The sequence below is a fragment of the Choristoneura fumiferana genome, chromosome 7 (genome assembly GCF_025370935.1).
Source record: "Choristoneura fumiferana chromosome 7, NRCan_CFum_1, whole genome shotgun sequence".
NCBI lineage: Eukaryota > Metazoa > Arthropoda > Insecta > Lepidoptera > Tortricidae > Choristoneura > Choristoneura fumiferana.
This window is the reverse complement of record NC_133478.1, coordinates 3,938,274-3,965,945: the sequence shown is the minus strand read 5'-3', so window position 1 is coordinate 3,965,945 and position 27,672 is coordinate 3,938,274. Positions and strand designations below refer to the sequence as shown.

The following is a 27,672-nucleotide window of genomic DNA, read 5'->3' as shown; positions in this document are numbered from 1 at the left end:
AATAGCGACTGTTTATTTTTTTTTAATTTTTAGATGGTTCGATTCCCGGGTGAGACAAGCGAAGTTTAGAAGATACATATCTATTTGAATGCAGTTTTGTTTCATTTTAAAGGATTTAAGGTAGTTGCCCTCCATAGAGCCCATAGATTTCTTCCATTCTGTATACTCGTACTACATTACAACGTCCTTCCTTCGGTCCCCAGGCATAACTTCTGCCTGGAGAGATCTCTCTATATGTCGCTCTCCCTCCACACGGGTTTGCGAAAACCATTTTATTGCCTCATTTTATCAAAGTTGCATAAGCTATTTACGTGAAAAGTCGGTGAAAACATAATAAGAGCGGTACCGAGGCATGTATCGCTTCCGTTCCCATAAGCCCTAAGTATGGGATCGTCTTGGGAACTTCGACTTCGCGGGCCTAGTGTGACTAGACTAGAAACTAAACTAAAAATTATACAAGTTTAAAATCCATAAGCTTAAAATAGCAGCCTTAAAATAGCATGTTTAAGTTACAGAAATACGTTACTTTAACCTACCTTTAAAAAAACCTAGGCTGCTAGTAACGCACTGTATGTCTTCTTTCCAATGAAAACATAGGATAAAACCGATGACAGGAGGACGGTGGGTTTTCGCAAGAAGATATATTCGTAAATGTTTCGCACAAGCGTATCTGTTTTACAAGAATGATGACAGAGCAGCAAAGTATTATTTTCATTGAAATAAAGACTGTCTTTGAATTAAACCTATGTGATGGAATGCCTGGTGGTTCCTATTGTTACGTACTGGACTTTAGGCTGTATAATTTTACACCTTTGCCTTTCTATTCATAGAACATTTAAAAACCGTTTCCTTCCCTTCCCGCGCTTTTGCGGGGCTACTACGAAATTCGAAAATCGAAGTTCGTGTCGTTCCGTTCCTCTGACACTTATACTATTTAATACGAGAGTGAGAGGGACGGTACGATACGAACTTCATTTTCGAATTTCGGAGTAGGCACTCAGATGTCAAACCTATGTTATGTGTTTAGTTGTGTTTTATAAATAACTTAACTTACTTCTGCTGCGAACGCTTTTTATTTAGGTATATAAATATTATTTAATCATTTACGTCCATCCAGTGTTTGTTTTGATTATTTTCCGGGGGTATACCATTACAACAAAAAACCGAATTTTGTGAAAAATTTATGCAGAGAATGGAATGTAACTGCCAACATTGATGTTTACTTGTCATGTCATACTGATCACTGTCACTCACTGTCATCTTTCACTGCCACTGCACTCGGGCGGGTGATTGGTAACGGGCCGATATTTTTAATAGGTCGACTTAATCTTTATCGCGAAGCTAATACAAATTAAACACCAGTCATAAAATGAGGTGACGTAGATCAACAATATATTAAGACTCACATGCATTCCAGTTTGAAACGTACACGTTAATTTATTGATAATTAAAATGGCTGGTACCCCCATCAAGTTGGGTTCAGTTTTGTCGTTCTGCATAGTGCTATACGCGGTATATTATCGTAAAAATGATATTGGAGACGTGAGGTTATACCCCATGAGGGAGCAGCTGCTAATCCTTGAAAGCCAGAACCAGGTAGGCTCCGGGAACTTCCAACCGAAAGTTGCACTCGGTTATGGAGCCTGCCACGACATTTTCGTGAATGCAACTCTACTCCTAAATCACAGGGACCTTAAAGGGGAACCAGAACATTTCAGCGAAATAAAGAGCAAGGAGGAATTGGTGAAGAGTTTCGCGTATTTCTTCAAACACGGTGCTGCCGCCGAGTAAGTAGAAATCTATGAATTTTTAATGAGACCTTGCTATACGTTCTATTAACATGCGTTCGCGTGACGTGTTTTTCGACTTTGCCATGTAAACTTAATTTTATTCATGAAACAAAATCAGTGGTAATCAATAATCCATGAATATTTGTGGCCATTAAGTCTAAGCATTTTATTTTATTTTCCAGGCGATTCGTCTCCAACAGCAAGCTTTATGATGACATTGTAGAAAGAGCCTTGAAACTAGAAGGCTCCAGATGGTCCATCGGAGGCAATGCTCCGCTCATGGCCAAACGGTTCTACATGGAAGGCTGGAAAGTACTCCTGGCTGGGAAAATGAGCTCCAAACTCAAATCATATATTCCAAAAGAAATAAAAATAGTAGGAGCAGATGCCAATGAAAAAGTCAAAGATGATATTCACATGATTTTAGAGTATAAGGCTGATGAAACTTTTGGTGGACTGAAAGCCTCTCGGGCTAATAGATATATTATTCACAATGACCTGAACAACCCTCTGCTGAGCTCTCTGGAGAGGTTTGATGAACATCTGCCACAGTTCAACCCTGACCTGTTAGTGATCAGTGGTCTCCAAATGATGGATAACTATCCTTTTAAAAAAGACGATGAACAAGGTATTTTATGATTAAATAGCTATTGCACACAACTCAGTCTGCTTAGAATTCACTTATCGCTATCCTGTGGATACTATACATTTTTCTGGGATAAAAAGTAGCCTATGTCCTTCCTCGGGACTCCAACTATCTCCATACCAAATCTCGTCTAAATCGGTTCAGCAGTTGAATCGTGAAAAGGTAGCAGTCAGACAGAGTTACTTTCACATTTATAATATTAGTAAGGATTACAAGTAGAATGCCTAATGCAATGTGCACTTCATAAGTTGTGACCATTAACATAGAAGTATAAAATAAGATTTCGGGGGGACTGAGAGATGACCTTCATTAATGGTTAGCACTACACAGTCGCTGTATGAATTCCTATTTTAAATATATGTGTCATTTAACAGGAAATAAAATTTTTGATTTCCAATAATGTATTGCTATATTTATCCTGCATGTAGACCTGCCCTATACCTAACATCCGATGAACTAAATTAGAAAAAATATTTTTATTTTATATTTATTACCTTTCCACTAAATATTCACTTTAATATTTTCCAGATTTAAGAGCTGACAGACTGAAGCTAGTCAAAAAACAAATCCTGTCTCAGCCTCTTGAAACATTGGTTCATTTTGAAATGGCCAGTTATGTTGACCTGGAACTGCTCCTTCACCTAGAATCCAAAGTCCTGCCATATGTAGATTCAGTAGGCATGAATGAGCAGGAATTAACAAACCTGCACAACTTACTCCTTTACGGAAATGTCAGTTACGTAGCAGATTCAAACCCAAGAGTGGCCACAGCATTGGATCAGATGAGGAAAACATTCCAAATGATCAGACTGAAAAACAAAGAACACAATAGCAACAGGAAAGTAACACGAATTCATGTACACACCTTAGCTTACCAAGCAATATTGACTGTTAAAGATTCAAACTGGAAAAGGACAGCTGCAGCCACAGCTAAAGCATCCTTGACTGCTCATAGGTATGTCTGCAACGCACCAACAATTTCACTGGAAAAATCAAAGCTATTGCTTGATGACAGCTTTGCAACTACTACAGAGAATGACAACAACAGCAGAGTTTTCTTAGAGCCAACAAAACCAGTAGCGTGTTGGGACGAAACACTGGATGGTGATAAAGTAGAGATATGCGTGGCTCCTGTCCTGATATGCACGGAAGCGCAGCTCACAGCAGGCGCCGGAGATAACATATCAGCAGCAGGATTAGTCTTACAGATACAGAAGTGAATTTAAGTCATTCTTTTCAGTCGAACAATATTTTTTTTACTTGCATTATACTTAATAATTTAGGCAGGGACATTAATGGCTCAGTTTAATTTTAGAAGCATGCCAATTGTGTGCCATTTTATTAATTATGTTGATATTAAAGTTTGATCAAATGACTAGCCAATGTATGCATCTTAGTTACTTAAATGTTGGTTATATTTATTTATTAGTTATATTATAAGTATTTATGTGCTTGACGGTTTATAAGGGTATTATAGGAAACTGAACATTCTTTTTTATGAATTATTATAATTATATTAGCCATGCTTGTCTTGTGAAACATTCCCATAATAATTTCATGCATTTTTGATCTGATATTAATGTTGTTGGAATAAAAACAATTGTATCAACAAAGTGGTTTTATTGTAATTAAGGCATACATAATCACAATATGCTGAACATGACGCTGTAAGCTAAAAAACAAGCATAATGTTTTGTATATCAAGTAACTTCTCAAACAAATTTAATGAAAGGAAACATATGGCTATAAATTTACTCTACTGCTGTTAAAAACCTTTATACTGAAATAATTGAACAAACCACATGACCTTGAGAATGAAAACTGTACTTTGTCTTTGACATCCAAACATAAATGTTCACTTTTGAGCATATCAATGGCTTATGAAAGAAAATTCTTGCATGTCATTGATTCTTATGTATAATTTGACACAATTCATAAAACAAAATACTTATGCAGAGGGCATAGCTCATCTGCCTTTAAATTTTTAGGTAGTCCCTATTGTTATGCCATGAGTGAGATCCACCTACTTTAATATAAAAATAATTATCAATATCTTAATTATAAACTACTACAAAAAGTACAGTCATTATCATAAACAATGGAGCTGTGCTGGTGCTCAAAAAAATCTGACCAAAATCAGTTTATCCAATTATCAGATACAATGCCAGACACAGATATACAAGTTAAACTTATTACACATCTGTATTGGTTTTGGGGGTAAAAATATTTGAACACACTTTCGTGATGGACAACAATATATTCTCATTCAGGGGACATTCAAGTACTCCCCACCACCTTATCAGCAAAGTAGACAAAGTTCTAAACTCCCCCAATGCTATGAACAATGGTTTCTTTATTGGTTTTCATGAGAAACAGAAGAAGTCTAGAAAACTAAGGAATCTATAGAATATATATTTTATTTTTTTAATCACATTTTAGTTCACGGAGCTATATATGCCTATGCCTAAGCATAGGTCCCCCACCCCCTTGGTCAGCACCAATACTTGAACAACCTTCAAATATTTTTTATTACCCACACAGCTCCAATCCAATCATAGAGTACCTACATTGTATATATAGAAGCTCCAATGTTATAATGATGACCGTACAGCTCTGTAGTACTGAAGAACAAGTGTGAATAAATGAGATACTTAACCATAGTAGTAATACTTACTTGTTGCCACACACATAGACATAAGCAAGCAGACAGTCTGTTCAGCAGTATTTGTTACTCAACAAAGCCAACAAAAAGCAATTATTTATTGCACTTGTTCAGTTAATACTACACTTTTCAGCTCTTAGAGCTGATGCATGTATATCAATACAAACACTGTGTGGCATGAGCAACTTTTTCATAAACATTCATCAAAATAATAATATGTATTTTTGATTTGATGAACAATCAAATTTAAACCAATTTGAATAAGATACACTCATTGGTTATGATAACTGGAGGCTGACATAGTCACATTTAGTGTACTTAAGCCTTGTTAAAATAATAGATAAAAAAAAACTGGAGTCACAATAACAAGTATGTTGATGAGTTTATCAATAATGGATATGTTATTATTCTAAATTTTAATTTATATTTTACAATCATTTTTCATATTGTGAACAACATTTGCTTACAGCAAGAAAATGCAGTCAAAAACATTTATAGCAACACCAGTTATAATCACGACATATCACACGTAAAAACCAAGAAAAAAGTCCCAACACAATCTTATATCCTCTTGGGACCTAACTTTTTTACTTATACCATTATTTTGGATATTATTTCAAAATTCTTAAGATTCTTTATTCAATGAACTATTTGTACTTTATGAATTACATTCGGCTGTTATTCTTAGTGTTAATTGGTCCTTTATAAAGTATGCGAGGGCCCATGAGGATATACCTAAATAACACTGGGTAGGTATAACAACCAACCATGTTTACCAACCAAATATTACTGTCCCTTCTATGTCCTTACAAATGGTTTTGACTGTATTGCTGTTCTCCTTTCACTCATAAGAGCAAGTCTTGCAAGTCCTCACAAAACTTTTCATGTGTTGATTTAATTTCCAAACAAAAACTAACTAGGTTCATCTATAAAAAACATTAGGAGTCAGGACAAAAGTGTAGTCACAATAATAAGCTAGACCAGAGGTTCCCAGTGTTCCAGGTGGACCCCCCAGACCCCCAGAGAAAAAAAGGGTTTTAGGAGTTTGGAGAATACAGTAGAAATGTAGCAGCAGTAAAACTTTGAAAGTAGTCTATGAGAAAAAACCTTTTTTGGTTTGGGAACCTCTGATTTAGACTATAATGAGGTAATCATGGATAAAAAAAGTATGTCATCAAAGGAAATCACTACCCATTTAGATAAATACTTATACACACTGGTGCTTGCTATTCCTACTTTAAAATTAAATAACCATTGAACATCAGAAACAAAATTAGACTTACACTTCAATAATCAACACTCAGTCTTAAATGTTAGGTGACTATTTACGACTTAATTAACTTTCGTCATCACTGAATTTTATTTTTTTATTGAGTGGCTGACCAACTCCTTTGTATGGGTCATACAGCCCGCTGCGCACGAAACGTTTAGCTGCATCTATATTTACAATAGGCCGTTTATCTCGATCTTTTATTTCCTGCCACTTAACCATCGTCTGTTTGATTCTGAGCAGCTCATCCTTGATTGGATGTTTCGTTGGATCCGAACCTTTTATTCGCAAATGGATCCAATGCAGCGATGTCAGGGTGAAAGCCAGGAACAGATCTAACTCTATTTGTGCCGGCAGCGTCAACTTGTCGTAATGTTCCTTTAAAGGCAGCAGCTGGTCTAAAACTTCTTGTACCTCCATCAGATTTTGCTTGAGATTCTCGCAGTTTCCCACGAAGTCTTTGTCATTCGACAACTCTCCGTATTTTAGGTCCCAATTCATAGTGATCGTGTTATGTGAATGCAGGCGGGTTAAACTTTCGTATGTTGTAGGTAGTAATTGAATTTGATTAGAGATCACCTCCACGTTTTATTTATAACCTACGACCCTGACCTGGCAAATAGAAAAGAAAACAGACAAGCCGCAAACCGCACCGCACCAAATTAAAATGATAGAATTGACAGCTGTCAAAATGAGGATTAGGAGTTAGATGCTATTTAAGCCACATTAAAACCAGCCAAGAGCGTGTCGGACACGCCCGAAATAGGGTTCCGTAGCCATTACGAAAAAATTAAGTAATTTTTTTCTAAGGATTTCGTATTTTATACGGAGTCTTCCATAGTTTAGGTATATTTTATACCTTAGGCTGCTATTTACTCTTAAACTACTAATAATTCTTAAGAACACTTGACCGTTATAGTTTTCCTTGAAAGTTTGATATACTCACTACCATCCTGAATTTTTTCAAATTTTTCCACCCACCGGTTTAGATTTTAGAGGAGGGGGGGAGGGACCCTCGATTTTAATGTAAATTTGCACTTTAAAGTTGAATATTTCGCAAACAAATCACTGAATCGAAAAATTGTCTTAGCAAACCCCTAATGGACCTATCCAACGATACCCCACACTGTAGGGTTGGATGAGAAAAAAAAAATCACCCCACAATTTTTTTTTATTTTTTATTGTACCATTTTGTCGGCATAGTTTACATATATATCCGTGCAAAATTACAGCTTTCTAGCATTGATATTCCCTGAGCAAAGCCGCTGACGGACGGACAGACAGACACAGACAGACAGACATGGCGAAACTATAAGGGTTCATTTTTTGCCATTTTGGTTCCGGAACCCTAAAAAGCAGCGCTCGAGTTATCATCATCATCATCCCAGCCTATATACGTCCCACTGCAGGGCACAGGCCTCCTCTCGGAATGAGAGGGCATGGGCAGTAGTTCCTACGCGGGCCCAGTGCGGATTGGGAACTTCACACACACCGTTGAATTGCTTCGCAGGTTCGTTGTGCAGGTTTCCTCACGATGTTTTCCTTCACCGTAAAGCTCAAATGAGCTCGCCTTTGATAGGCAGGAGTGGAGCAAGAGAGGAGAGGCCTTTGCCCAGCAGTGGGACACAAAAACAAGCTAACAAAAAAAAAACCGCACATGAATTTCGAAAAACTCAAGAGGTGCGAGCCGGGTTTTTACGCTACCGCCTACTTTTTTTTTTATCGACTATCGGAAAATACAAGCATTTTTGTGGAACAAATCGTTCGACACTCGTTATTTGACACGTTCGATTAACGCCCACGCGATTGGGCCGCCGGTACCAGCGCTATGACAATCATTTTCTTTTTTTGTCATTCCGTAATTAGACCCCTGAAGAACTGCCATACTGGTACAAATTACTTAATATTTTGTGTCACCATCTCCCGGTCCGGTCTAAGAATAGAAAGAAGTCAATAGTACAGAAATTAGCCAAAATAAAAAAAAAAAATTTTTTTTTTTTTTTTTTTTTTTTATTATTATTATCATGCGATCAGTCGGGACTCGGGGGACTATGAGCAGATGTTGCGTGATCAATGGCGTGTAGAGTTGGCTCCCAGCGAGAGACCGCTCTATCTGTGGCTGAATCTTCATATTAGTTGATCCAGTTCTAGGATTCTGCGCCTCTTAAGACGTCTTATCTGGTCAGGCTCAGTGAGTAACCAGCTGGTTAGGGTGGCATTCAAGTCGCTTCTTTTTTTTTTTATTTCTGGCTATATGGACCATGACACTTTACAGAATAACACATAACAGTTAAAACATATTAAAAATACATTAACCTATCCTCTCCCAGAGGCACAAGTTATTCCTGATCCTGCAGATTAATCGTCACAACTAGTCTGACCAGCAAATCGTGGCAGCAAGGAATGGTGGCAAATTAAAAAAAATAGGTTCGGCATGGCAGCATCTTTCACAGATAAAGAATACCCAGAAGACACACAATAGTAGATTATTGGACGAGTGAGGAAAAGCACCAACATCACACACATTTATTTTGGGAACTGTAGAAATGGGATACTTTTCTAATCGCTGAGCATGTCATCTTACCGCAGCTTATCAAGCAATCTGACCACTTATTTCAAATACAGCTCCGTGGTACGGCAACTCTCTCGCGCCACGCGGATGGCCGATGGGCCCCCTATGACCAATGACACTGATCCGTACCCGTATGTATTTACCGCGATCGGTAGCACAAGCTTCGTAGTCAAGTTCTTTGTACACTGGTCTATCCGATCCGGTCGTCGAATAGTAGTTGAGCCTCGAGGTGAGGTCAACAATCAGACCAGTATCAAGTATGCAGAGAAAATAGTGTTCTGCTCTTCTATTTTTATTCGTGTTTGGGTTCAAGGTGGATGGTAGCCGCTTCCAACCGAGGTAACTGGAGATCTATATATATATGAAATCACTTGAAAGTCCGTTTCTGTTAGAGTATGTTCATAATTTGAACTATAACAGCAATAAAACCACCAATCAAAGTTATAATCTTTAATTTCACAGAGACAATAATTTTCAGTTAATAAGGTGTACTTGCACATTTCTATTTTAGTAATCATAACTTGTTCAATACATTTCACAATGAATCATAATAGTCCTATTAGCTAACTGACATTAATCAAAAAGAGAGTATCAGTCGTCTAAGTACTCGAAAGGTTCTGGCGGCTCGGGCTCCTTTTCTTCCTCCGTCTTGGGGCCGAAGGCCGCCACGGGCTCAACCAGCACCTGTTCTCCCTCGCCCGAGTGATTCAGCATCACGATACCACCGATAGTGACATCTTTCAAAGGTACAAAGCCAGATCCTTCAACAATAGAGATATTTTTCAGCTGCTGCCGCATTATCCTGGCGGGGTTGCTTAAAATCTCGAAGGTTGGCTCCGGCTCCTTCTTCTCCTTGGTCTCCTTCTCTTCGCCTTCTTTTTCTTCCTTCTTGACCTCCTTGGATGAGCTCGCATCCTTGTCTGACTTGCCGTGCACCGTGATGTTCGGGTTTGGGGATTTGGATGACTTTTTTTCTTCTTCGTCGACTTCCATCTTGGAGGTGGTGGAAGAGGTGACGCTGGAGTCGCTGCCGTGCGCACGGCGCCGCGCGCGCGCCGCCGCGATACTCAGGACGGCGGTGGTTACGCGCTCGCGCTCTTCGCGTTTCTTTTCTTCCAACGGCGCGGGATACGCGTACAGGGATGGTTTGGAGTTAGACTTGATATCCATTTGAGGCATCTTCAAATCTGAGTTCAGCGCGATAAGGCAGGTCGGCGTGAACGCTAGGGACAGGCAGTGGGCGAGCGGGAACCAGTACCAGTACTGGGTGAACACCAGCATACCGACGACGGCCAGCATGTTCATATGGCCTGTCCTGTTCTGGAGGGACACCGTCATGTTGCGACCGCCCGCGTCGATGATGCCCTGAGCGAGGATGGCACCGAATTTCGCCATCACATCCTCGTGCTTATTCGAGATGACTGTCGCATACAGCTGACGGAAGTACGTGACCTTAGGACAGAGGGTCTCGGTCTGCTGGATGAGGATCATGGCGGAGGCGATAAGAGCTCCTTGACGAACAAAGTTGACCGGGTCGAATTTGACCATGGGTTCGAGAAGGCCGATGGCCTCGCGATTTCCGGTTCCGGCGCAGGCGATACCTAGCGCCATGGCGGCTCCGTAGCGCACGTGGGGGTTGTAGGACTCTGCCAGCAGAGAGACGACGGAGGGGCATTGCTCGGGGGTTCTGAAGAGCAGGAAGCCGAGGGCGGTGACGGCGGCGCGGCGGACATCGTCGTTGACGTCAGAGACGGCCACGTGGAGTAGCGTGCGGATGGAATCGTTGTTGCCAGTGCCGCAGTACGCCGTAGCGATCGTGTAGCATCCAGCGCGCCGAAGCAGGGGATCCTTATCTCTCAGAAGCTGTTGGACCAGAGCGTCAGCCTCCTCAAGCCTACCATACATCGTGAAGGAAATACCGACGGCCAGACCGCGCAGAATCTTCTCGTGCTGCGTCTCCTGGGCGTAGGCGACCATATCTTCAATGGCAGCGGCGTTTCTGGATCCTAACATGACCATGCCCATAGCGATGCCGGCGGCTTCTCCGGTCACCGCATCGTCTTGGTACAGATTAAACTTCAGCTGTTCATAAACATCTTGTCTGTGACTGCCCATAGCAGCTAACCCGAGACCGAGGCACCCTCCGTGGCGCACCATTTCATTCTGAGCGTCTTTTAATTGCGTTAAAAGATAGTCAATGATATTTGCGCCGTGATTAGCATGGATGAGACCGAGAGCATACAGGCCTCCTCCTTCAGAGTAGCCAGATGAAGGTCCGGCCTCTTTTGGTAAGTAAGACTGCATCAGAGCTAAGGATTCACCCTCATGACCTCGATGAATAACTCCAAGGGATGCTGTGACCGTGAGCTTGGCCCAATTTGTGGCTCTAGCCAACCATTCAAGGTTGTCCCTTAAAAATTGATCGCTGGTTGTGCCAGCATGCATAAATGCATTAGCAATAACTGTTGCGGTGTGGCAGATTGATACCCTGATGGCATCCTTTGTGTTTTTAAGAATAAGCATATCAGCATGATTGGACCTAATTAAGAACTGCAATTGTAAGCTAAGAGAGACATCACCTCCTAAGATAGAAATTAGTTTTTCTACCCTCCTTTGATGTTCTTTTTCCTCATCGTTTAAGCTTTCAATATCTCTAACAGGTGTTTTGGTTTCTTCAGCTGGTGTGTCAACTTCCATAGCAGCTGAAGACTCCGGGAATGGTCCACCCTGTGGTTGTGGTTTACCTCCTAGAGCACTTGGGATGGGAGCTGTGCTTCTTAAGGCTTGCAGTATTCTACCTAGGAACTGTTGTGTTGCTGAGTCATACAAGTCAAATGCTATTTGATATGCCATGAGAACAGATTCTTGGGTGCCATGTGTCAGTTTGTCAAGAATTTCAGCTACGGATAGGGGATCTTCGAGGAATATGAGACATTGACACATATTAACATAATCAGGGATGTTCAGGCCCCGATAAAGGCCTACAAGGGAGCGGAGGACTGTGCTGCGGAAGCCTCTGTTTTGAAGAAGGCTCATTGCTACTTGGAAAGCGTACTGAAGCATGCCTGAAAAAAAAACAAAATACATACATGTAACAAATCTTAATATCTTTCTTTATCATATGGAAACATTATTATATATTTGTTTTAAATACAGCCAGGCAAACAAAAATCAGCATTATATATTCTGCATTTTAGTTTGTTGATAATGATAATGAAATTAAAAACATAAGACCTGTTTCTATAAAACAAATGTGTGGTCCAACTGCTTGTGCCCACCAAATAAAAATAAGTTATATACCTGGCTCCTCCACTACAAATTGTGCACCATAGCTATGTCTGTGCAATTCATATAACAGCATGTATGTTGAGATAAAATGACAAAGTCATAATATAACAATTAGCATTAAATTAATAAAACTACCTATCCTAAACTTAAAATACTTACAGTTGACTTCATAAGCTTGTGAGCAAAAATTTTATCAAAAATATCTGAACACGCTTCTACGCCATTAACAATAGAGTTGTGTTCAGATATTTTTGATCAAATGTTTGCTCACAAGTTAACTCAACTGTACATAAAATAAAATAAAACTAAAACAAATTACTTAAAGAGTACCCCTTGAGCTGGCAGCGTTTCCTCTTTGAATAGCCAAGGTAATTCTTTGTCCGAGGAAGCTGCCAGCTCTTCGGTCCCCTGTGACATTTACTATCCTTTTCGAACTTTCTTTAAAATGTTTTATAGCACTCTAGGACCAATTTTAATTTAATTTAATGCTTACAGGACATATTTTAGAAAAAACATTCCAAACCTCAACAATGAATTTTTGATTTTGGAACTATTTTCAGTAACATCACAAGCAAAATGAAAGAATAACATGACAATAACATGCTTTGGAATGTTCTTGTTAAAATACATCCTCTTGTTATATTATGACTTTGTAATTGTTATCAAAATATATATGACTGCGTGCTGGACTTAGTAAATAATAATATACCTATGATAAACACAACTAACTAGCTAAGCTACATATAACATAGCCGATAACATGCATTTTTCACTTGTAGCAAAAAGTGTCTATGAACAGAGAACCCGACTGGCGGGTTGCTGGCATTGAATGACTGTGTTAAAAGTTGCTATGTATTTAGGCAAGGGCTAAGTCACCTATTGTTCCTATTTTTCTACCTTTACTACTTTTTCTTTAAATGTACCGGTCTGCGCCCCCACACTTATGGCAACCCTAACCTAGCGTGACATTGTTTAGAAAGAAAAAAAGCATTGTTAACAATGACAAACAAAAACAACCAACCTGGTATGTCATCAGACTTCATGACTGATTCCTCGAAGATGTCCATCCGCCTGGTTTCTAACGCGAGCCCAAGGGCTTGTCTGTACTGGCCGTCGTCCAAGCATCTCTGGAACATTCGGTTCACGATGGCCTCCAGACGAGGGTCGATGGGTTCCGCAGTATTATCCACGAACAAAACCTTTCTTTTCTGAGTGTAAAAGTCAATCGCCTTTGCGATTGTTGTGTCCACATACTCGTTTCGAGCATTCACATCAAATAAATCCCCCGCACCCAATGCGTAGGTCAATGAATCCTCGAACGCTCCCAAGTGGTAATAAACCTTACTCGCTACCAACGCCGCTAGCTGGTGCTGCGAAAACACCTTATCTTCATGGAGAATCTCAATCTTCTCAATCGACTCAGAGATTTCTGGCCAAAACTCGTCGACGATGTTGTCCAGCCTTTTCAATGCAAATTCTTTCACCTCCGGCATCGGCTCGTCGAGCAAGGATATTATCCCCGCGGCGGATGTGATATTCATCTTGTTGTTTTAAATCTTACTTTTATGTTAAAATTAATATTTCACAGATTTATTTCAATTACTCTTTCTTTGTAAAATGAGTACGCAATGAATTGACAAATTTCTAGATTCATAAACAAGGAAGAATTTCGAAATGTTGCAATAATATACCAAAAATTTCACGTAGTAAAATTCAATTGTAATTTAACTCTTCTTTTTAAAAGTATTAAGATAAATGACTGCACGCAAAAATTTAATTGTTTCAAAACTAAAAATAAATCATTATAAAATAATAACAATTCAGACAGTAGCAACCAAGCTAAAATAAATAAAACAAAAATGGTATTATTTGTCTTTATAAAGTAGCAACTTATACCATTAACTCCATAGATTCTAGAGTTGAAGATACGTTCGTAAACTATAAACCAAGTAAAGATCCTTGAAATTAAATTTAGTTTATTTTCTAAAATAAGTCACCATTAAAACAAAAACATATAAAATTAGATAATTAAGAAAAATGTTTTTAGTATTCGTTTTTTAATTAATTTTCTTTTATTTAGTTGATCTTGAAATTGTGGTGAATAGCAAAGCATGTTTTTGAATACGTACGTAGTTAGTAGTGAGTTGTCAATTTTCTGTCAGTCAAATCGCATATCGCAAAGTTCATAGCACGTAGAAACATCTGTTCCTTAACGCTGTTTTCAAATAATTATACATAATGTTGGATCTCTTCAGCATCTTCAGTAAAGGTGGAATCGTGCTATGGTGTTTTCAAAGCACCAGTGAAATATTTTCACCGTCAGTAAACGCTCTAATTCGCAGTGTTATTTTGCAGGTAAGTAATGTTTTACTATTTCTTGTAGACCTTGATCTTAAATGTAATGTAATTAATGTATTTGTGTAAACGTGGACTTGCTAAGCACTGCAAAAGGTCAATATTATTTATACCTAATTAGTTTGAGCACATACGGAGTACACCTATCAATCACTCTGCTTTCAGTATGGACTTTCCGTGAGCACGAAAATTTTCCATATTTTCCTGTTTAATAAATGCGTAATAGTTAGCCTTATCTTAGAACGACTAAGCTTATATTATTATTTACTCGTTTCTTTTCTTTCTTTCTTTGTAAAATAGGTTTGTGGAAAAATCAGAAACTCCAAAAGTTGAATCATGCTTCATAAAGTTTTGCGTAATTCACGCACGTAACTATTACGTATTAATTTCTCAAACCATGGTTGTTCCGTTACTGGAATGTAGACTGACCAAGTTAGGCTTGTGTATATAAAAAAAATCTGCACAATTTTAGTAAGTTTTTATGTAAGATTGTAAGGTCATAGGTAGGTTTGAATGCTTAAACTTAATGTTTAGTCAATTGATTTATAATGAATTATACAATATTATGCCAGGTAATTATGGAACAACTTTATGGCATAACTAGATTTACATGTAGTTTTTAAGTAGAAAGACAACTGACAACCAATGCTGTGGCTTATTGTAGCATCATCCCAAGTGTGACCATGATTTGTGCATCCCCATCTTGCAAATAATGAAACAATTTTTTTATTAGGGTAGGTATTGTGTTATTTTTTAGTATATTTTAACTGAAGGTTTGCTTGTGACAAACTGTGTGAAGGACTGAATTTTTTTCTCAGGAGCGCTCTGGCAACACAACATACAACCATAACTCACTAACGCTTCAATATAAGCTCGACAATGAGTTTGAGCTGGTCTTCGTGGTGGCATACCAGCGCATTTTGCAGCTCTCATACGTGGACAAGTTCCTTAATGATGTACACCTCGAGTTCCGGGACAAGTACAAGAACGAGCTGCAGGGAGGACAGCATATGGGGGACTTCGACTTTAAGGCGTGCTTTGATGCCGTCTTGAAGGGCTGCGAGCAATGGGGTAAGTCTGTTTTATAATAACAATTTAGTAAATTTGAAACCCCCTTGATATTACCATTTGAAAGCCTAACTTGTGACAGCCAGAAAGAAATATGTTTCTGCAATAAAAAATACACATCTGACAATGTTTTATCCTTTTAGGAATTACAATGCCAATGACAGACGCTCAGATTATACATGTTTAACTTAAAATATACCTCTGTTTGGAAATATAAAATGTACAGAAAATATTTTCCTAAACATTTTTTTTTTAGTTTAAAATTTCATTTTATTACAAACTTTTTTTACTGACCGTACTTATCATCTAATGATTAGTAGATTCTAATCAACAAATGCATACCAAAGTTCCATTTAATCTAAAAAGTTTATAAACTTGCAAAAACACAATGTGAACAAATTACATTGCAAATTAAATTAAAGCTTTTTAAGTATTAAAATTCTTTACTCTAAATACAAATTAATTTCTTTAAATTTAATGTCGTAATTTGGGGTTTCATATATGTTTCATTTCCCCAAGCCTGCCTAGGAATTCTCAGAAGACTGTCTGTATGGTTGGGGGAAGTTTTAAGGGAAAAGAAATCATTTTGTTTTCATTAATAGACGAAATTTATATTTTGAGAAATTCATATCATAACTTGTTTTCCTTGATTTGTCTCTATTAATGGTGATGTTTTTTTACAGCCAAGTCCCAAGCGAAGCTGCCTAAGCAAATGAGGACCTTTGAGGATTCTCAGAAGTCCAAGAAGACTGTCGCCTCCATGATAGAGAGGAAAGGGGAGGAGAAGGGAAAGAAATCAGGTAAATATTAAATAGACGGAATTTATAACTTTTATTTTCATATATTTCCTTTTGTTTCAATGTCATTGTATAGTTCCGATTGTCTTTGGTCACAGAAGGCACAAGGGGGGACCCCTCCCTTTAAATTGTATGTAAACATCTACCTTAAATTTCTTCTTTGTTGGACTAAAACCAGCCCCCTATTTATTTATTTTATTGTAAGACATTATAATAAGGATGTTACATTGATAAAAGTCATTCCATGACATTCCATAAGAACACCAACTAAAAATGTAAGATAACCAAGTATAGCCAAGTATTGATATTACTCAATTAATTGATAATATTCTATGTTTCTATAACCCCATAAAAGTTACAAGTGCATACACAACCTTGGAGTCTCTACATGGGAGGGATCTCCACAATAGAAGTTTAAATTTTTTAATCACCAGGCTAGCAACTTCTGCATTCTTTTTCAAACAGTCTTTGGTTGCCTTAGCGTCTGCACTCCTTCGTTGTCCCAAATCTACGTACGCACGATACCGAAAATCGCGCGGTTTTAGCGCGCTGTCTCTTTCTCAAGCGATACTTTGAAGAGGGACGGCTCGCTAAACCATGCAGTTAACCGCATAGTGCGCACTTTACCAAAATCCCGCCTTACTTGAATTTGGAAACGCCTTTTTTTTCCAGTGAAGATAGTAGAGAGTAAGAGTCTGACGAACGGGAAGGTGGAGGAACCGGAGATAGAGGATGACCTGATCGCCGCCAGCCGCGCCAAGCTCGCGCAGAAACTCAATAAACCTAAGAAGGACGTCAAGTAAGAATACTCCTAGATACTACCAGCATATATGTACCCAGGTCCAGGTTTGGGCTCCACAGAAAACCAGCAATGTGCGGCAACACATGCTGAGTGGAGACCCGTTTTGGTATCCTGCCGTGTCACCAAGTAACATAGTTTTAGTGCCAGTTTTAGTCTTAGTTTTAGATGGTACTTATGGAGCCAAAATAAACCTTTATTTCTTTCTTTTCTTTCAGGTCATTATTTGATCGTTTAAATTTTTGTGGTCGCATTTTTTTAATGAGCTGTAGAATTTGATGACATTTTCCATTTTTTTTGACATCCTGTACTTCTACTAGATAACCTGGTGCTCACGTAAATCAAATAAAATAAAAGCTCGAATAATGACCCACCCATGGCAAAATTACAAAAAATGCTGCCTGAATATTTCGAGGGATTATCAAAAATATTCCTTATTAACCAGGGCCCAATTGCATAACAAACAATACAAAATCGCTAATACTATTAGCTTGTAATTTGTTATGCAATTGGGCCCAGATCATCTGCTCAAAGTATAGTTATAACTAGGTATTACCCGCATGCCCGCAATAAGGGCTACCGCGTATGAATTCGCCACTAGAGGCGCTAGTGTAGCGTGAGGTCTCCGAAATGTCAAATCTCATAGTTTTTGGGTGAGCTACGCGTGTTTATTTATAATTAGAATAATTTTGTGAATATTTTGCAATATCTGAAATTAATTATGGCAAATATACGTTCCAGGGCAATGAATGTCTGTGTTTTGAGACAGTTTTGTTTTTCGGAAACCTTTGTCCTCCCTTTTTTCCGAACAAAACGGGGACTATGCAACACTGTGGCATGCACGATATTTTTGTGGTACGGTTTTAAGGTGTATTAAATATGATTTTAATCTAAACTTTGTTTTCACGCCCGTAATAACAGACTTTGAAAGCCATACTTAAAACCTCACGCAACAGTGCGCCATCTAGTGAGACAAAAAACGATAGCCCTCATTCCGTCCGCGTAGTATTCGTTTATCGCTATCCCGCGGGAACTATGCAATTTTTCGGGATAAAAACTATCATTTTAGACGACCAGATGGCCTAGTGGTTAGAGAACCTGACTACGAAGCTTGAGGTCCCGGGTTCGATTCCCGTGTCGGGGCAGATATTTGTATGAAAAATACGAATGTTTGTTCTCGGGTCTTGGGTGTGTACTATGTATTTTAAGTATGTATCTATCTATATAATTATATTTATCCGTTGCTTAGTACCCATAACACAAGCTTTGCTAAGCTTACTTTGGGACTAGGTCAGTTGGTGTGAATTGTCCAGTGATATTTATTTATTTATATGTCCTTCTCCGGGACTCAAACAACCCATATTCATCTAAATCAGTTCAGCGGTTTAGGCTTGACGAGGTGACAAACAAACAAACAGATTTACCAACTTTCGCATTTATAATATTAGTGGGATAATATAAAATGATACATGCTTTGTCGCAGGAAGTCCCCGAAGAGCCCCGTGGCGGAGAAGGAGCGCGTGAAGAAGCCCCGCGTGTGGGAGCTGGGCGGCGGCGCGAGGGACCTGCCCAGCCTCGACTTCAGCACCGACAAGCCGCAGGACCGCGCCATCAACCCCGACACGCAGGTACGAGCACAACAACACTCCATCTCTATCTAAGCAAAGGCTAAGCACAGGGTATTCTATCAAAGGCGGCTTTGACCATGTTGGAAACAAAAATGTTTCTGCAAGTTTATTAGAAGTATTCTATCCTGTCACAGCTGGTGGGCAGAATGACGGGAGCCATCCGCGACCTGGAGGTGGACTCCTCGGAAAGCAGCAGCGACGAGGAGGAGGTGGCCACTGCACCCAGCCCCAAGAAGACTGGCGGCATGTTCAGCATCTTCAAAGGTAACCCCTGTTTTTATCAGTAGCCTCGAGCTCGAGCCATTTCAAACCGGGGCGCAAAATTCCATGTTTTAAATACCTCCATTTTGCCAACGGACTTCCAGGCGGGGGGAGCGTCTTCATCTTTATGTAGTTAGTGTTCCGTTAGCCCGCACGAAGCGGTTTGCTTCATCTTTCATAATGCGAACTGCTAAGGAATGGAATTCGACCCCGTCGTCTGTATTTCCGGATAAATACAATCTAGGGCTTTTCAAGGCTAGAGTGAATAGGGGGTTACTGAACCAGTGAAATACACCTTTGGCACACGGCGGCCACGACGTACAAAATACGCGTTCTTGAATCTACATAAGCACGACGACGACTGTACACGCGTCAATGTGTGCGTAAGACACACAGGGCTGACTATCGCAAAACCCTGGTATAAGTGCTACCAATGACATATATATGAGTACTTATATGTAGGTATGGCTTAGATATGTGCAAATAAATGTAATCGTTAATCTTATCTATGATAAAATGTGTCTGTCTGTGTATTTAAGAATTATTATTTTCAACTACAATTGATATACAACTACAAACTTGGATTCGGCACGGAGACTGCATTCATATGGAATATGAATGGCCTGCTGTATTTACATTCAATAGTACCTGGGTGACCGAGCTTGGGTTCATTCAAGTATTACATAAGCAGAATTTTAGTCACTTCTACTCACACTCATACTCGGGCTCCCCTGGAGATCTGTACAATCTGACACCTGATACAATGTCGTGGCTTGGGACCCTGAATGTGGATTTATAGCTAGTTTGTATTTTCTTTCCTCTTGCCCTCTTGTTCTGAGAGGAGGCCTGTGCCCAACAGTGGGACGTATATAGGCTGGGATGATGATGATGATGATGGAGTGTAATTGTTTAATGTTTTACGCCATACGATTAAAAAAAAGTCACTTCTAAATATTGCTGACGTAAGCACCATCTAGATACCCCGCCCCCCATTGATATTTATTTTTTATTATAATTTCTTCAAAATCGTTAGAGCCGTTTCCTAGATCTCCGAGAGAGATAGAGAAAGGTATAATTTATTCAATATTTATATGCCGTGATTTTTCTGTTAGGTCTGGTCGGGGCCAAGGCGTTGTCAGCAGAGTCGATGCGGCCCGTACTAGACAAGCTGCGCGACCATCTGATCGCCAAGAATGTTGCTGCCGACATCGCCAACAAGCTGTGCGAGTCTGTCGGCGCCAAGCTCGAAGGGAAGGTGAGGCCACTACATCTACTTCTTAAGGGGCTGTCTCACCATCCATTGATTAGCGTTAACCGACTGTTAAATGTGATGCCGTCTCCGTCCATTCGAACAAAACAAATAGAGACGGCATCACACCTAACCGCCAGTTAACACTAATCAATGGATGGTGAAACAGCCCCTAAATCTCCACGTCTAACACAGAACAAATAGGGCGTAACGTGAGAAACGTAAAAAAATAAGCACGATATAGTTTTACTTGTTCCGTTGTCTGTCTGTAGTCAAAATTTCAATTTAAATTTGACCCATTTCCAGTTGTCGGATTGACTTGAAATTTGGCGTACTTATGTAAATTGCGTGACAATACAATAATCTGGTAGTGACATCCTTTAGTCGTCTCTGCAGGACGGAACTCTTCAACGGTTAATGGCATCGACTTGAAATTTGGTATGCAAATGTAGTTTGGGTGGCAATGCAAGTAAAGTCGAAGAGTACAGTCAGCAAATAAAGTTTGTATTAAAAAGGATTTTTTAACCCCCGACGCAAAAAGAGGGGTGTTATAAGTTTGACCGCTATGTGTGTCTGTGTGTGTGTCTGTCTGTGGCACCGTAGCTCTTAAACGGGTGGACCGATTTGAATGCGGTTTTTTATTTGAAAGCAGGTTTTCTAGCGATGGGTCTTAGACATGTTTCATCAAAATCGGTTTAGCCGTTTTTGAGATATTGAACTTTGAAGTGACAAAGTCGGGGATTTTCCAACTTTTTGTTGGTTAGGTTAGGTTATTTACTAAAAACTTATTTTGGCGATAAACATATTTTATGTTTGATTTTTAAAAATGTGTCTTCCGCAGGTGCTAGGCACGTTCGACAGCGTGGCTAAGACCATAAAGTCGACGCTGACGGAGTCTCTGGTGCAGATCCTGTCCCCGCGCCGGCGCGTCGACATCCTGCGCGACGCGATGCACGCCAAGCAAGAGGGCCGCCCTTACGTCATGGCCTTTTGTGGGGTGAGATGCTCCTTTAGCTTTTCAAGCGGTGCCTACACCATTTCCTGCCTCGCACGGCAAAACTCTGGAATGAACTATCGCCTGCGGTATTCCCGGACCGATATGACCTTCAAGTTTTCAAGAAAAGAGCGTACTCCTACCTTAAAGGCCGGCAACGCACTTGTGACTCTTCTGGTGTTGCAGGTGTCCATGGGCGACGGTAATCGCTTACCATCAGGCGATCCGCCTGCTCGTTTGCCCCCTATACCATAAAAAAATGACAATTTGTATTTGTATGCGACACTCGGTAAACAAGATGGAGCGAAGATTTGGTTAAGATCGTGGGATGTGAATTTCAAATGCGTTCAAATGCGCCGCCCGCCCGCGCCGTGGGGCTCGAGTCAGTCACTAGTCATGATTAGTCAGTTAGCGGTCAGTCTTTGTATGGGGCCAACCCCGACGTTTGGTCGGGGTTCGGAGACGCGAAGTAGATGCATTTGCGTAATCTAGTGTAATGTATATCTGTGCTTGTTGCATTGTAGTCAGCATTTTCTCCGACCACCAATAGAAGATTGTAAAACAAGATCATAAAAAGAACCGTTTTACCCGAGACCTTCGTATAGCCACCCGAGCCGCTACCACGAGGGTGGATAGACACGTCGAGGGGAAAATGGGTTGAATGCTAGAGTTGCGATTGCGAGGAGATGAAATAGCAACAGCGGACACAGTTGTATGTACCTTTAATTTTTCATGCATTGCTATATCTGTCTGCTTGTTTACGTTAATCTTGGAAAACATTGAACAGATTTTCGTGCAGTTTTCATAAGTAGATTTAAACTTAGTCTAAAGCAACATATGGAACGAGACGCGTTTTCCATGAAAAGTATGTTGACTTTTACAAAGAGGCACGTAGAAAAATGTTTGCAGCGTATATTACTAGCATACTTAGGAGATGAGCCATGAAGGAGTTGAATTAAAATTGTCATAAATCCTAACTTTTATCGAAAATACAAACTGAGACATGGATGCACAGAATAACCAGAAAAAGAGACCAGCGCTGGGAACCCAGAACCCAGATCCTCAGCTGCTATAACCCCTAAACCACTGCTGGACAGGAATCTAGACACGAAACTAACTAACTTTTAGTGGATTTGTACTCCATAGAAATCATACTTTTATTAAGAACCCAGCTATGCTAAAAAGTTGATTGACCCAGATCCATATTTTTACACTTGACTGTACAAACTCTGCTTAGTTTGAGACTAGGTCTATTGGTGAAAATGTAAATTGTCCCATGATGTTTTTTTTTTACTAGCCTGGAATAGTGACCCACGCTGGGCAAAGGCCCATCATGTTTATTTGTTTAATTATTTTTATCCATGAACTAAAACAATTACTTTGTTGACCTTACGATAGCTACGTTTATGCTAGAAATGTGTGTTCAATGTTCATGCAGTTCCTCCACCTCCACACTGTAAGAACACATACAAATCACACAAACCCATCTATCACCGCCACCACACTACACTGACGCGTTTCGAACTCAACCAGAGCTCACCTTCAGAGCAACACAACTGTTCACCATGCTACTAGCATCTCTAGAGTCTGTTTTAGTTCAATGATATGGACCTCTGCAAAGTAACGCCTGATTCGATAAATTGTTTAATTTTGTCTAGGTAAACGGCGTGGGCAAATCCACGAACCTAGCCAAGATCTGCTTCTGGCTGATAGAGAACGACATGTCAGTGCTGATCGCGGCGTGCGACACGTTCCGCGCCGGCGCCGTCGAGCAGCTGCGCACGCACACGAGACATCTCAACGCCTTGCATCCTGCGGAGAGACATAACAGGACCATGGTGCAGCTCTATGAGAAGGGATACGGTTGGTACACACGAGACATCTCAACGCCTTGCATCCTGCGGAGAGACATAACAGGACCATGGTGCAGCTCTATGAGAAGGGATACGGTTGGTACACACGAGACATCTCAACGCCTTGCATCCTGCGGAGAGACATAACAGGACCATGGTGCAGCTCTATGAGAAGGGATACGGTTGGTACACGCGAGACATCTCAACGCCTTGCATCCTGCGGAGAGACATAACAGGACCATGGTGCAGCTCTATGAGAAGGGATACGGTTGGTACACACGAGACATCTCAACGCCTTGCATCCTGCGGAGAGACATAACAGGACCATGGTGCAGCTCTATGAGAAGGGATACGGTTGGTACACACGAGACATCTCAACGCCTTGCATCCTGCGGAGAGACATAACAGGACCATGGTGCAGCTCTATGAGAAGGGATACGGTTGGTACACACGAGACATCTCAACGCCTTGCATCCTGCGGAGAGACATAACAGGACCATGGTGCAGCTCTATGAGAAGGGATACGGTTGGTACACACGAGACATCTCAACGCCTTGCATCCTGCGGAGAGACATAACAGGACCATGGTGCAGCTCTATGAGAAGGGATACGGTTGGTACACACGAGACATCTCAACGCCTTGCATCCTGCGGAGAGACATAACAGGACCATGGTGCAGCTCTATGAGAAGGGATACGGTTGGTACACGCGAGACATCTCAACGCCTTGCATCCTGCGGAGAGACATAACAGGACCATGGTGCAGCTCTATGAGAAGGGATACGGTTGGTACACACGAGACATCTCAACGCCTTGCATCCTGCGGAGAGACATAACAGGACCATGGTGCAGCTCTATGAGAAGGGATACGGTTGGTACACACGAGACATCTCAACGCCTTGCATCCTGCGGAGAGACATAACAGGACCATGGTGCAGCTCTATGAGAAGGGATACGGTTGGTACACACGAGACATCTCAACGCCTTGCATCCTGCGGAGAGACATAACAGGACCATGGTGCAGCTCTATGAGAAGGGATACGGTTGGTACACGCGAGACATCTCAACGCCTTGCATCCTGCGGAGAGACATAACAGGACCATGGTGCAGCTCTATGAGAAGGGATACGGTTGGTACACACGAGACATCTCAACGCCTTGCATCCTGCGGAGAGACATAACAGGACCATGGTGCAGCTCTATGAGAAGGGATACGGTTGGTACACACGAGACATCTCAACGCCTTGCATCCTGCGGAGAGACATAACAGGACCATGGTGCAGCTCTATGAGAAGGGATACGGTTGGTACACACGAGACATCTCAACGCCTTGCATCCTGCGGAGAGACATAACAGGACCATGGTGCAGCTCTATGAGAAGGGATACGGTTGGTACACACGAGACATCTCAACGCCTTGCATCCTGCGGAGAGGCATAACAGGACCATGGTGCAGCTGTATGAGAAGGGATACGGTTGGTACACACGAGACATCTCAACGCCTTGCATCCTGCGGAGAGACATAACAGGACCATGGTGCAGCTCTATGAGAAGGGATACGGTTGGTACACGCGAGACATCTCAACGCCTTGCATCCTGCGGAGAGACATAACAGGACCATGGTGCAGCTCTATGAGAAGGGATACGGTTGGTACACACGAGACATCTCAACGCCTTGCATCCTGCGGAGAGGCATAACAGGACCATGGTGCAGCTCTATGAGAAGGGATACGGTTGGTACACACGAGACATCTCAACGCCTTGCATCCTGCGGAGAGGCATAACAGGACCATGGTGCAGCTGTATGAGAAGGGATACGGTTGGTACACACGAGACATCTCAACGCCTTGCATCCTGCGGAGAGACATAACAGGACCATGGTGCAGCTCTATGAGAAGGGATACGGTTGGTACACACGAGACATCTCAACGCCTTGCATCCTGCGGAGAGGCATAACAGGACCATGGTGCAGCTGTATGAGAAGGGATACGGTTGGTACACACGAGACATCTCAACGCCTTGCATCCTGCGGAGAGACATAACAGGACCATGGTGCAGCTCTATGAGAAGGGATACGGTTGGTACACGCGAGACATCTCAACGCCTTGCATCCTGCGGAGAGACATAACAGGACCATGGTGCAGCTCTATGAGAAGGGATACGGTTGGTACACACGAGACATCTCAACGCCTTGCATCCTGCGGAGAGACATAACAGGACCATGGTGCAGCTCTATGAGAAGGGATACGGTTGGTACACACGAGACATCTCAACGCCTTGCATCCTGCGGAGAGGCATAACAGGACCATGGTGCAGCTCTATGAGAAGGGATACGGTTGGTACACACGAGACATCTCAACGCCTTGCATCCTGCGGAGAGGCATAACAGGACCATGGTGCAGCTGTATGAGAAGGGATACGGTTGGTACACACGAGACATCTCAACGCCTTGCATCCTGCGGAGAGACATAACAGGACCATGGTGCAGCTCTATGAGAAGGGATACGGTTGGTACACACGAGACATCTCAACGCCTTGCATCCTGCGGAGAGGCATAACAGGACCATGGTGCAGCTGTATGAGAAGGGATACGGTTGGTACACACGAGACATCTCAACGCCTTGCATCCTGCGGAGAGACATAACAGGACCATGGTGCAGCTCTATGAGAAGGGATACGGTTGGTACACGCGAGACATCTCAACGCCTTGCATCCTGCGGAGAGACATAACAGGACCATGGTGCAGCTGTATGAGAAGGGATACGGTTGGTACACACGAGACATCTCAACGCCTTGCATCCTGCGGAGAGACATAACAGGACCATGGTGCAGCTCTATGAGAAGGGATACGGTTGGTACACACGAGACATCTCAACGCCTTGCATCCTGCGGAGAGACATAACAGGACCATGGTGCAGCTCTATGAGAAGGGATACGGTTGGTACACACGAGACATCTCAACGCCTTGCATCCTGCGGAGAGACATAACAGGACCATGGTGCAGCTCTATGAGAAGGGATACGGTTGGTACACGCGCTTTCTAGGGTTCCCGATAACCCTATTACTAAGATTTCGCTGTCCGTCCGTCTGTCACCAAGCTGTATCTCATGAACCGTGATAGTTAGACAGTTTAAATTTTTACTATAATAACAAATGCTAAAAAAAATACAACCGAATTGATAACCTCTTCTTTTTGAAGTCGGTTAAAAACAATAAAATATTATTAAGGGGGCTCCCATACAGCAAACGTGATTTTTTTTGCTTGATATTAATAACGGCAACAGGTAGACGCTTGAAATATTCACAGAATATTTAGTTGTATAATCACTAAAAATAAATAATTAAATTAAAATAAAATAAACATTTACGATTTACCTCACGATACTAGCTCCTTTAAATTAATGAATCAAACGTCGCGATTAAATGTTGTGACTTGCATGATTTTTGCTGTGTAAACTGATATATATTGATATAAACCCTATCTCTTCCAGGCAAAGACGCCGCCGGCATAGCAATGGAAGCAATCCGCTACGCGTCCGACTCCAAAATAGACGTGGTTCTCATCGACACAGCCGGACGTATGCAAGACAACGAGCCTCTAATGAGAGCGCTGGCTAAACTAATCAAGGTCAACGAACCCGACACAGTCTTGTTCGTCGGCGAAGCTTTAGTTGGCAACGAAGCGGTGGACCAGCTGGTCAAATTCAACCAAGCTCTCGCCGATCATAGTTCAACCTCCAACCCTCATACTATCGATGGTATTGTTTTGACCAAGTTTGACACGATTGATGATAAGGTAGGAGCTGCTATCTCTATGACCTATATAACTGGGCAGCCGATTGTTTTCGTGGGCACGGGGCAGACTTATACTGATTTGAAGGCGTTGAATGCTAATGCTGTGGTACATGCTCTTATGAAGTAGTCTCAATCGTTGTCGTATAAAATGTGGTCTCTTTCTAGAGCTCGTTTAAACCTATTGGCTTTTTCTTCTCTGCTCTTCCGGATTATTCCCCGTAGTCAGTAGTACGAACATCTAGGGAAAAGAAAATCAACATTTTACGAAACTAACACGTAGCCAACTTGAACATTTCGTCCCATCCGACGAATAAAGTCACTTCTGCAAAATTGTTACTTTTCACTAGGGGCATTTGAATTTTCGCTTAGTTTAATTTGATTATAGCTTTGTAAGTAATAGGAATTCGTCAATGCAATTAAGTATAGTTTTTACTAGAGTTGTCAGGATTACTTTTTAGTAGCAATATTTTTTAAATGTTAAGGCTTTCAAGGAATTCTGGGTCTTAAAGTAATATGTAACTGTTTTCGTGGGAACGCACAGCCAAAAATTCGGTGTTAAGAGAATATAGAACTATCTTTGTCGGAGTTTGACTTTGTGAACCGAGGTCTATAGGCATATGAAACTTTATTCCTCGGATATTTTGATAA

The 27,672-nt window shown here is 41.1% G+C and overlaps 4 protein-coding genes across 4 annotated transcripts; 2 read left to right on the top strand and 2 right to left on the bottom strand.

The window, feature by feature from the left end:
* Positions 1-1,247: 1,247 nt before the first annotated feature.
* Positions 1,248-5,532, top strand: LOC141429534 (ADP-dependent glucokinase). The gene is made up of 3 exons (XM_074089877.1): positions 1,248-1,787; positions 1,973-2,418; positions 2,965-5,532. The coding sequence occupies exons 1-3, from the start codon at positions 1,453-1,455 to the stop codon at positions 3,654-3,656; spliced, it is 1,473 nt and encodes a 490-aa protein (XP_073945978.1). The 5' UTR covers positions 1,248-1,452; the 3' UTR covers positions 3,657-5,532.
* Positions 5,533-5,791: 259 nt separating this feature from the next.
* On the bottom strand, positions 5,792-7,029 carry Rrp47 (Ribosomal RNA processing 47). Its single transcript, XM_074089878.1, has one exon. It carries the CDS (start codon positions 6,867-6,869, stop codon positions 6,435-6,437), a length of 435 nt encoding a protein of 144 aa, XP_073945979.1. The 5' UTR covers positions 6,870-7,029; the 3' UTR covers positions 5,792-6,434.
* A 2,346-nt stretch (positions 7,030-9,375) lies between these two features.
* Positions 9,376-13,888, bottom strand: Rpn2 (Regulatory particle non-ATPase 2). The gene is made up of 2 exons (XM_074089876.1): positions 13,250-13,888; positions 9,376-12,005 (listed from the first exon to the last, which is right to left on the bottom strand). The coding sequence occupies exons 1-2, from the start codon at positions 13,767-13,769 to the stop codon at positions 9,532-9,534; spliced, it is 2,994 nt and encodes a 997-aa protein (XP_073945977.1). The 5' UTR covers positions 13,770-13,888; the 3' UTR covers positions 9,376-9,531.
* A 489-nt stretch (positions 13,889-14,377) lies between these two features.
* On the top strand, positions 14,378-27,672 carry SrpRalpha (signal recognition particle receptor alpha). The gene is made up of 10 exons (XM_074089900.1): positions 14,378-14,583; positions 15,402-15,654; positions 16,335-16,451; positions 17,121-17,247; positions 18,731-18,875; positions 19,010-19,139; positions 20,249-20,391; positions 21,227-21,382; positions 23,038-23,242; positions 26,721-27,672. Exons 1-10 carry the CDS (start codon positions 14,467-14,469, stop codon positions 27,149-27,151), a joined length of 1,824 nt encoding a protein of 607 aa, XP_073946001.1. The 5' UTR covers positions 14,378-14,466; the 3' UTR covers positions 27,152-27,672.

What these genes read in the sequence shown, in the direction of transcription:
- SrpRalpha (XM_074089900.1), top strand. Translation starts at nt 14,467, where the DNA reads ATGTTGGATCTCTTCAGCATCTTCAGTAAAGGTGGAATCGTGCTATGG. An exon ending in CATGTTCAGCATCTTCAAAG is followed by an intron (nt 19,140 to 20,248) that starts GTAACCCCTGTT and finishes TTTTTCTGTTAG; the next exon opens with GTCTGGTCGGGGCCAAGGCG. An exon ending in ACGTCATGGCCTTTTGTGGG is followed by an intron (nt 21,383 to 23,037) that starts GTGAGATGCTCC and finishes AATTTTGTCTAG; the next exon opens with GTAAACGGCGTGGGCAAATC.
- LOC141429534 (XM_074089877.1), top strand. Translation starts at nt 1,453, where the DNA reads ATGGCTGGTACCCCCATCAAGTTGGGTTCAGTTTTGTCGTTCTGCATA. An exon ending in AAACACGGTGCTGCCGCCGA is followed by an intron (nt 1,788 to 1,972) that starts GTAAGTAGAAAT and finishes TTTATTTTCCAG; the next exon opens with GCGATTCGTCTCCAACAGCA. An exon ending in TAAAAAAGACGATGAACAAG is followed by an intron (nt 2,419 to 2,964) that starts GTATTTTATGAT and finishes AATATTTTCCAG; the next exon opens with ATTTAAGAGCTGACAGACTG.
- Rpn2 (XM_074089876.1), bottom strand. Translation starts at nt 13,769, where the DNA reads ATGAATATCACATCCGCCGCGGGGATAATATCCTTGCTCGACGAGCCG. An exon ending in GAAGTCTGATGACATACCAG is followed by an intron (nt 12,006 to 13,249) that starts GTTGGTTGTTTT and finishes TTTTTTTTTCAG; the next exon opens with GCATGCTTCAGTACGCTTTC.
- Rrp47 (XM_074089878.1), bottom strand. Translation starts at nt 6,869, where the DNA reads ATGAATTGGGACCTAAAATACGGAGAGTTGTCGAATGACAAAGACTTC.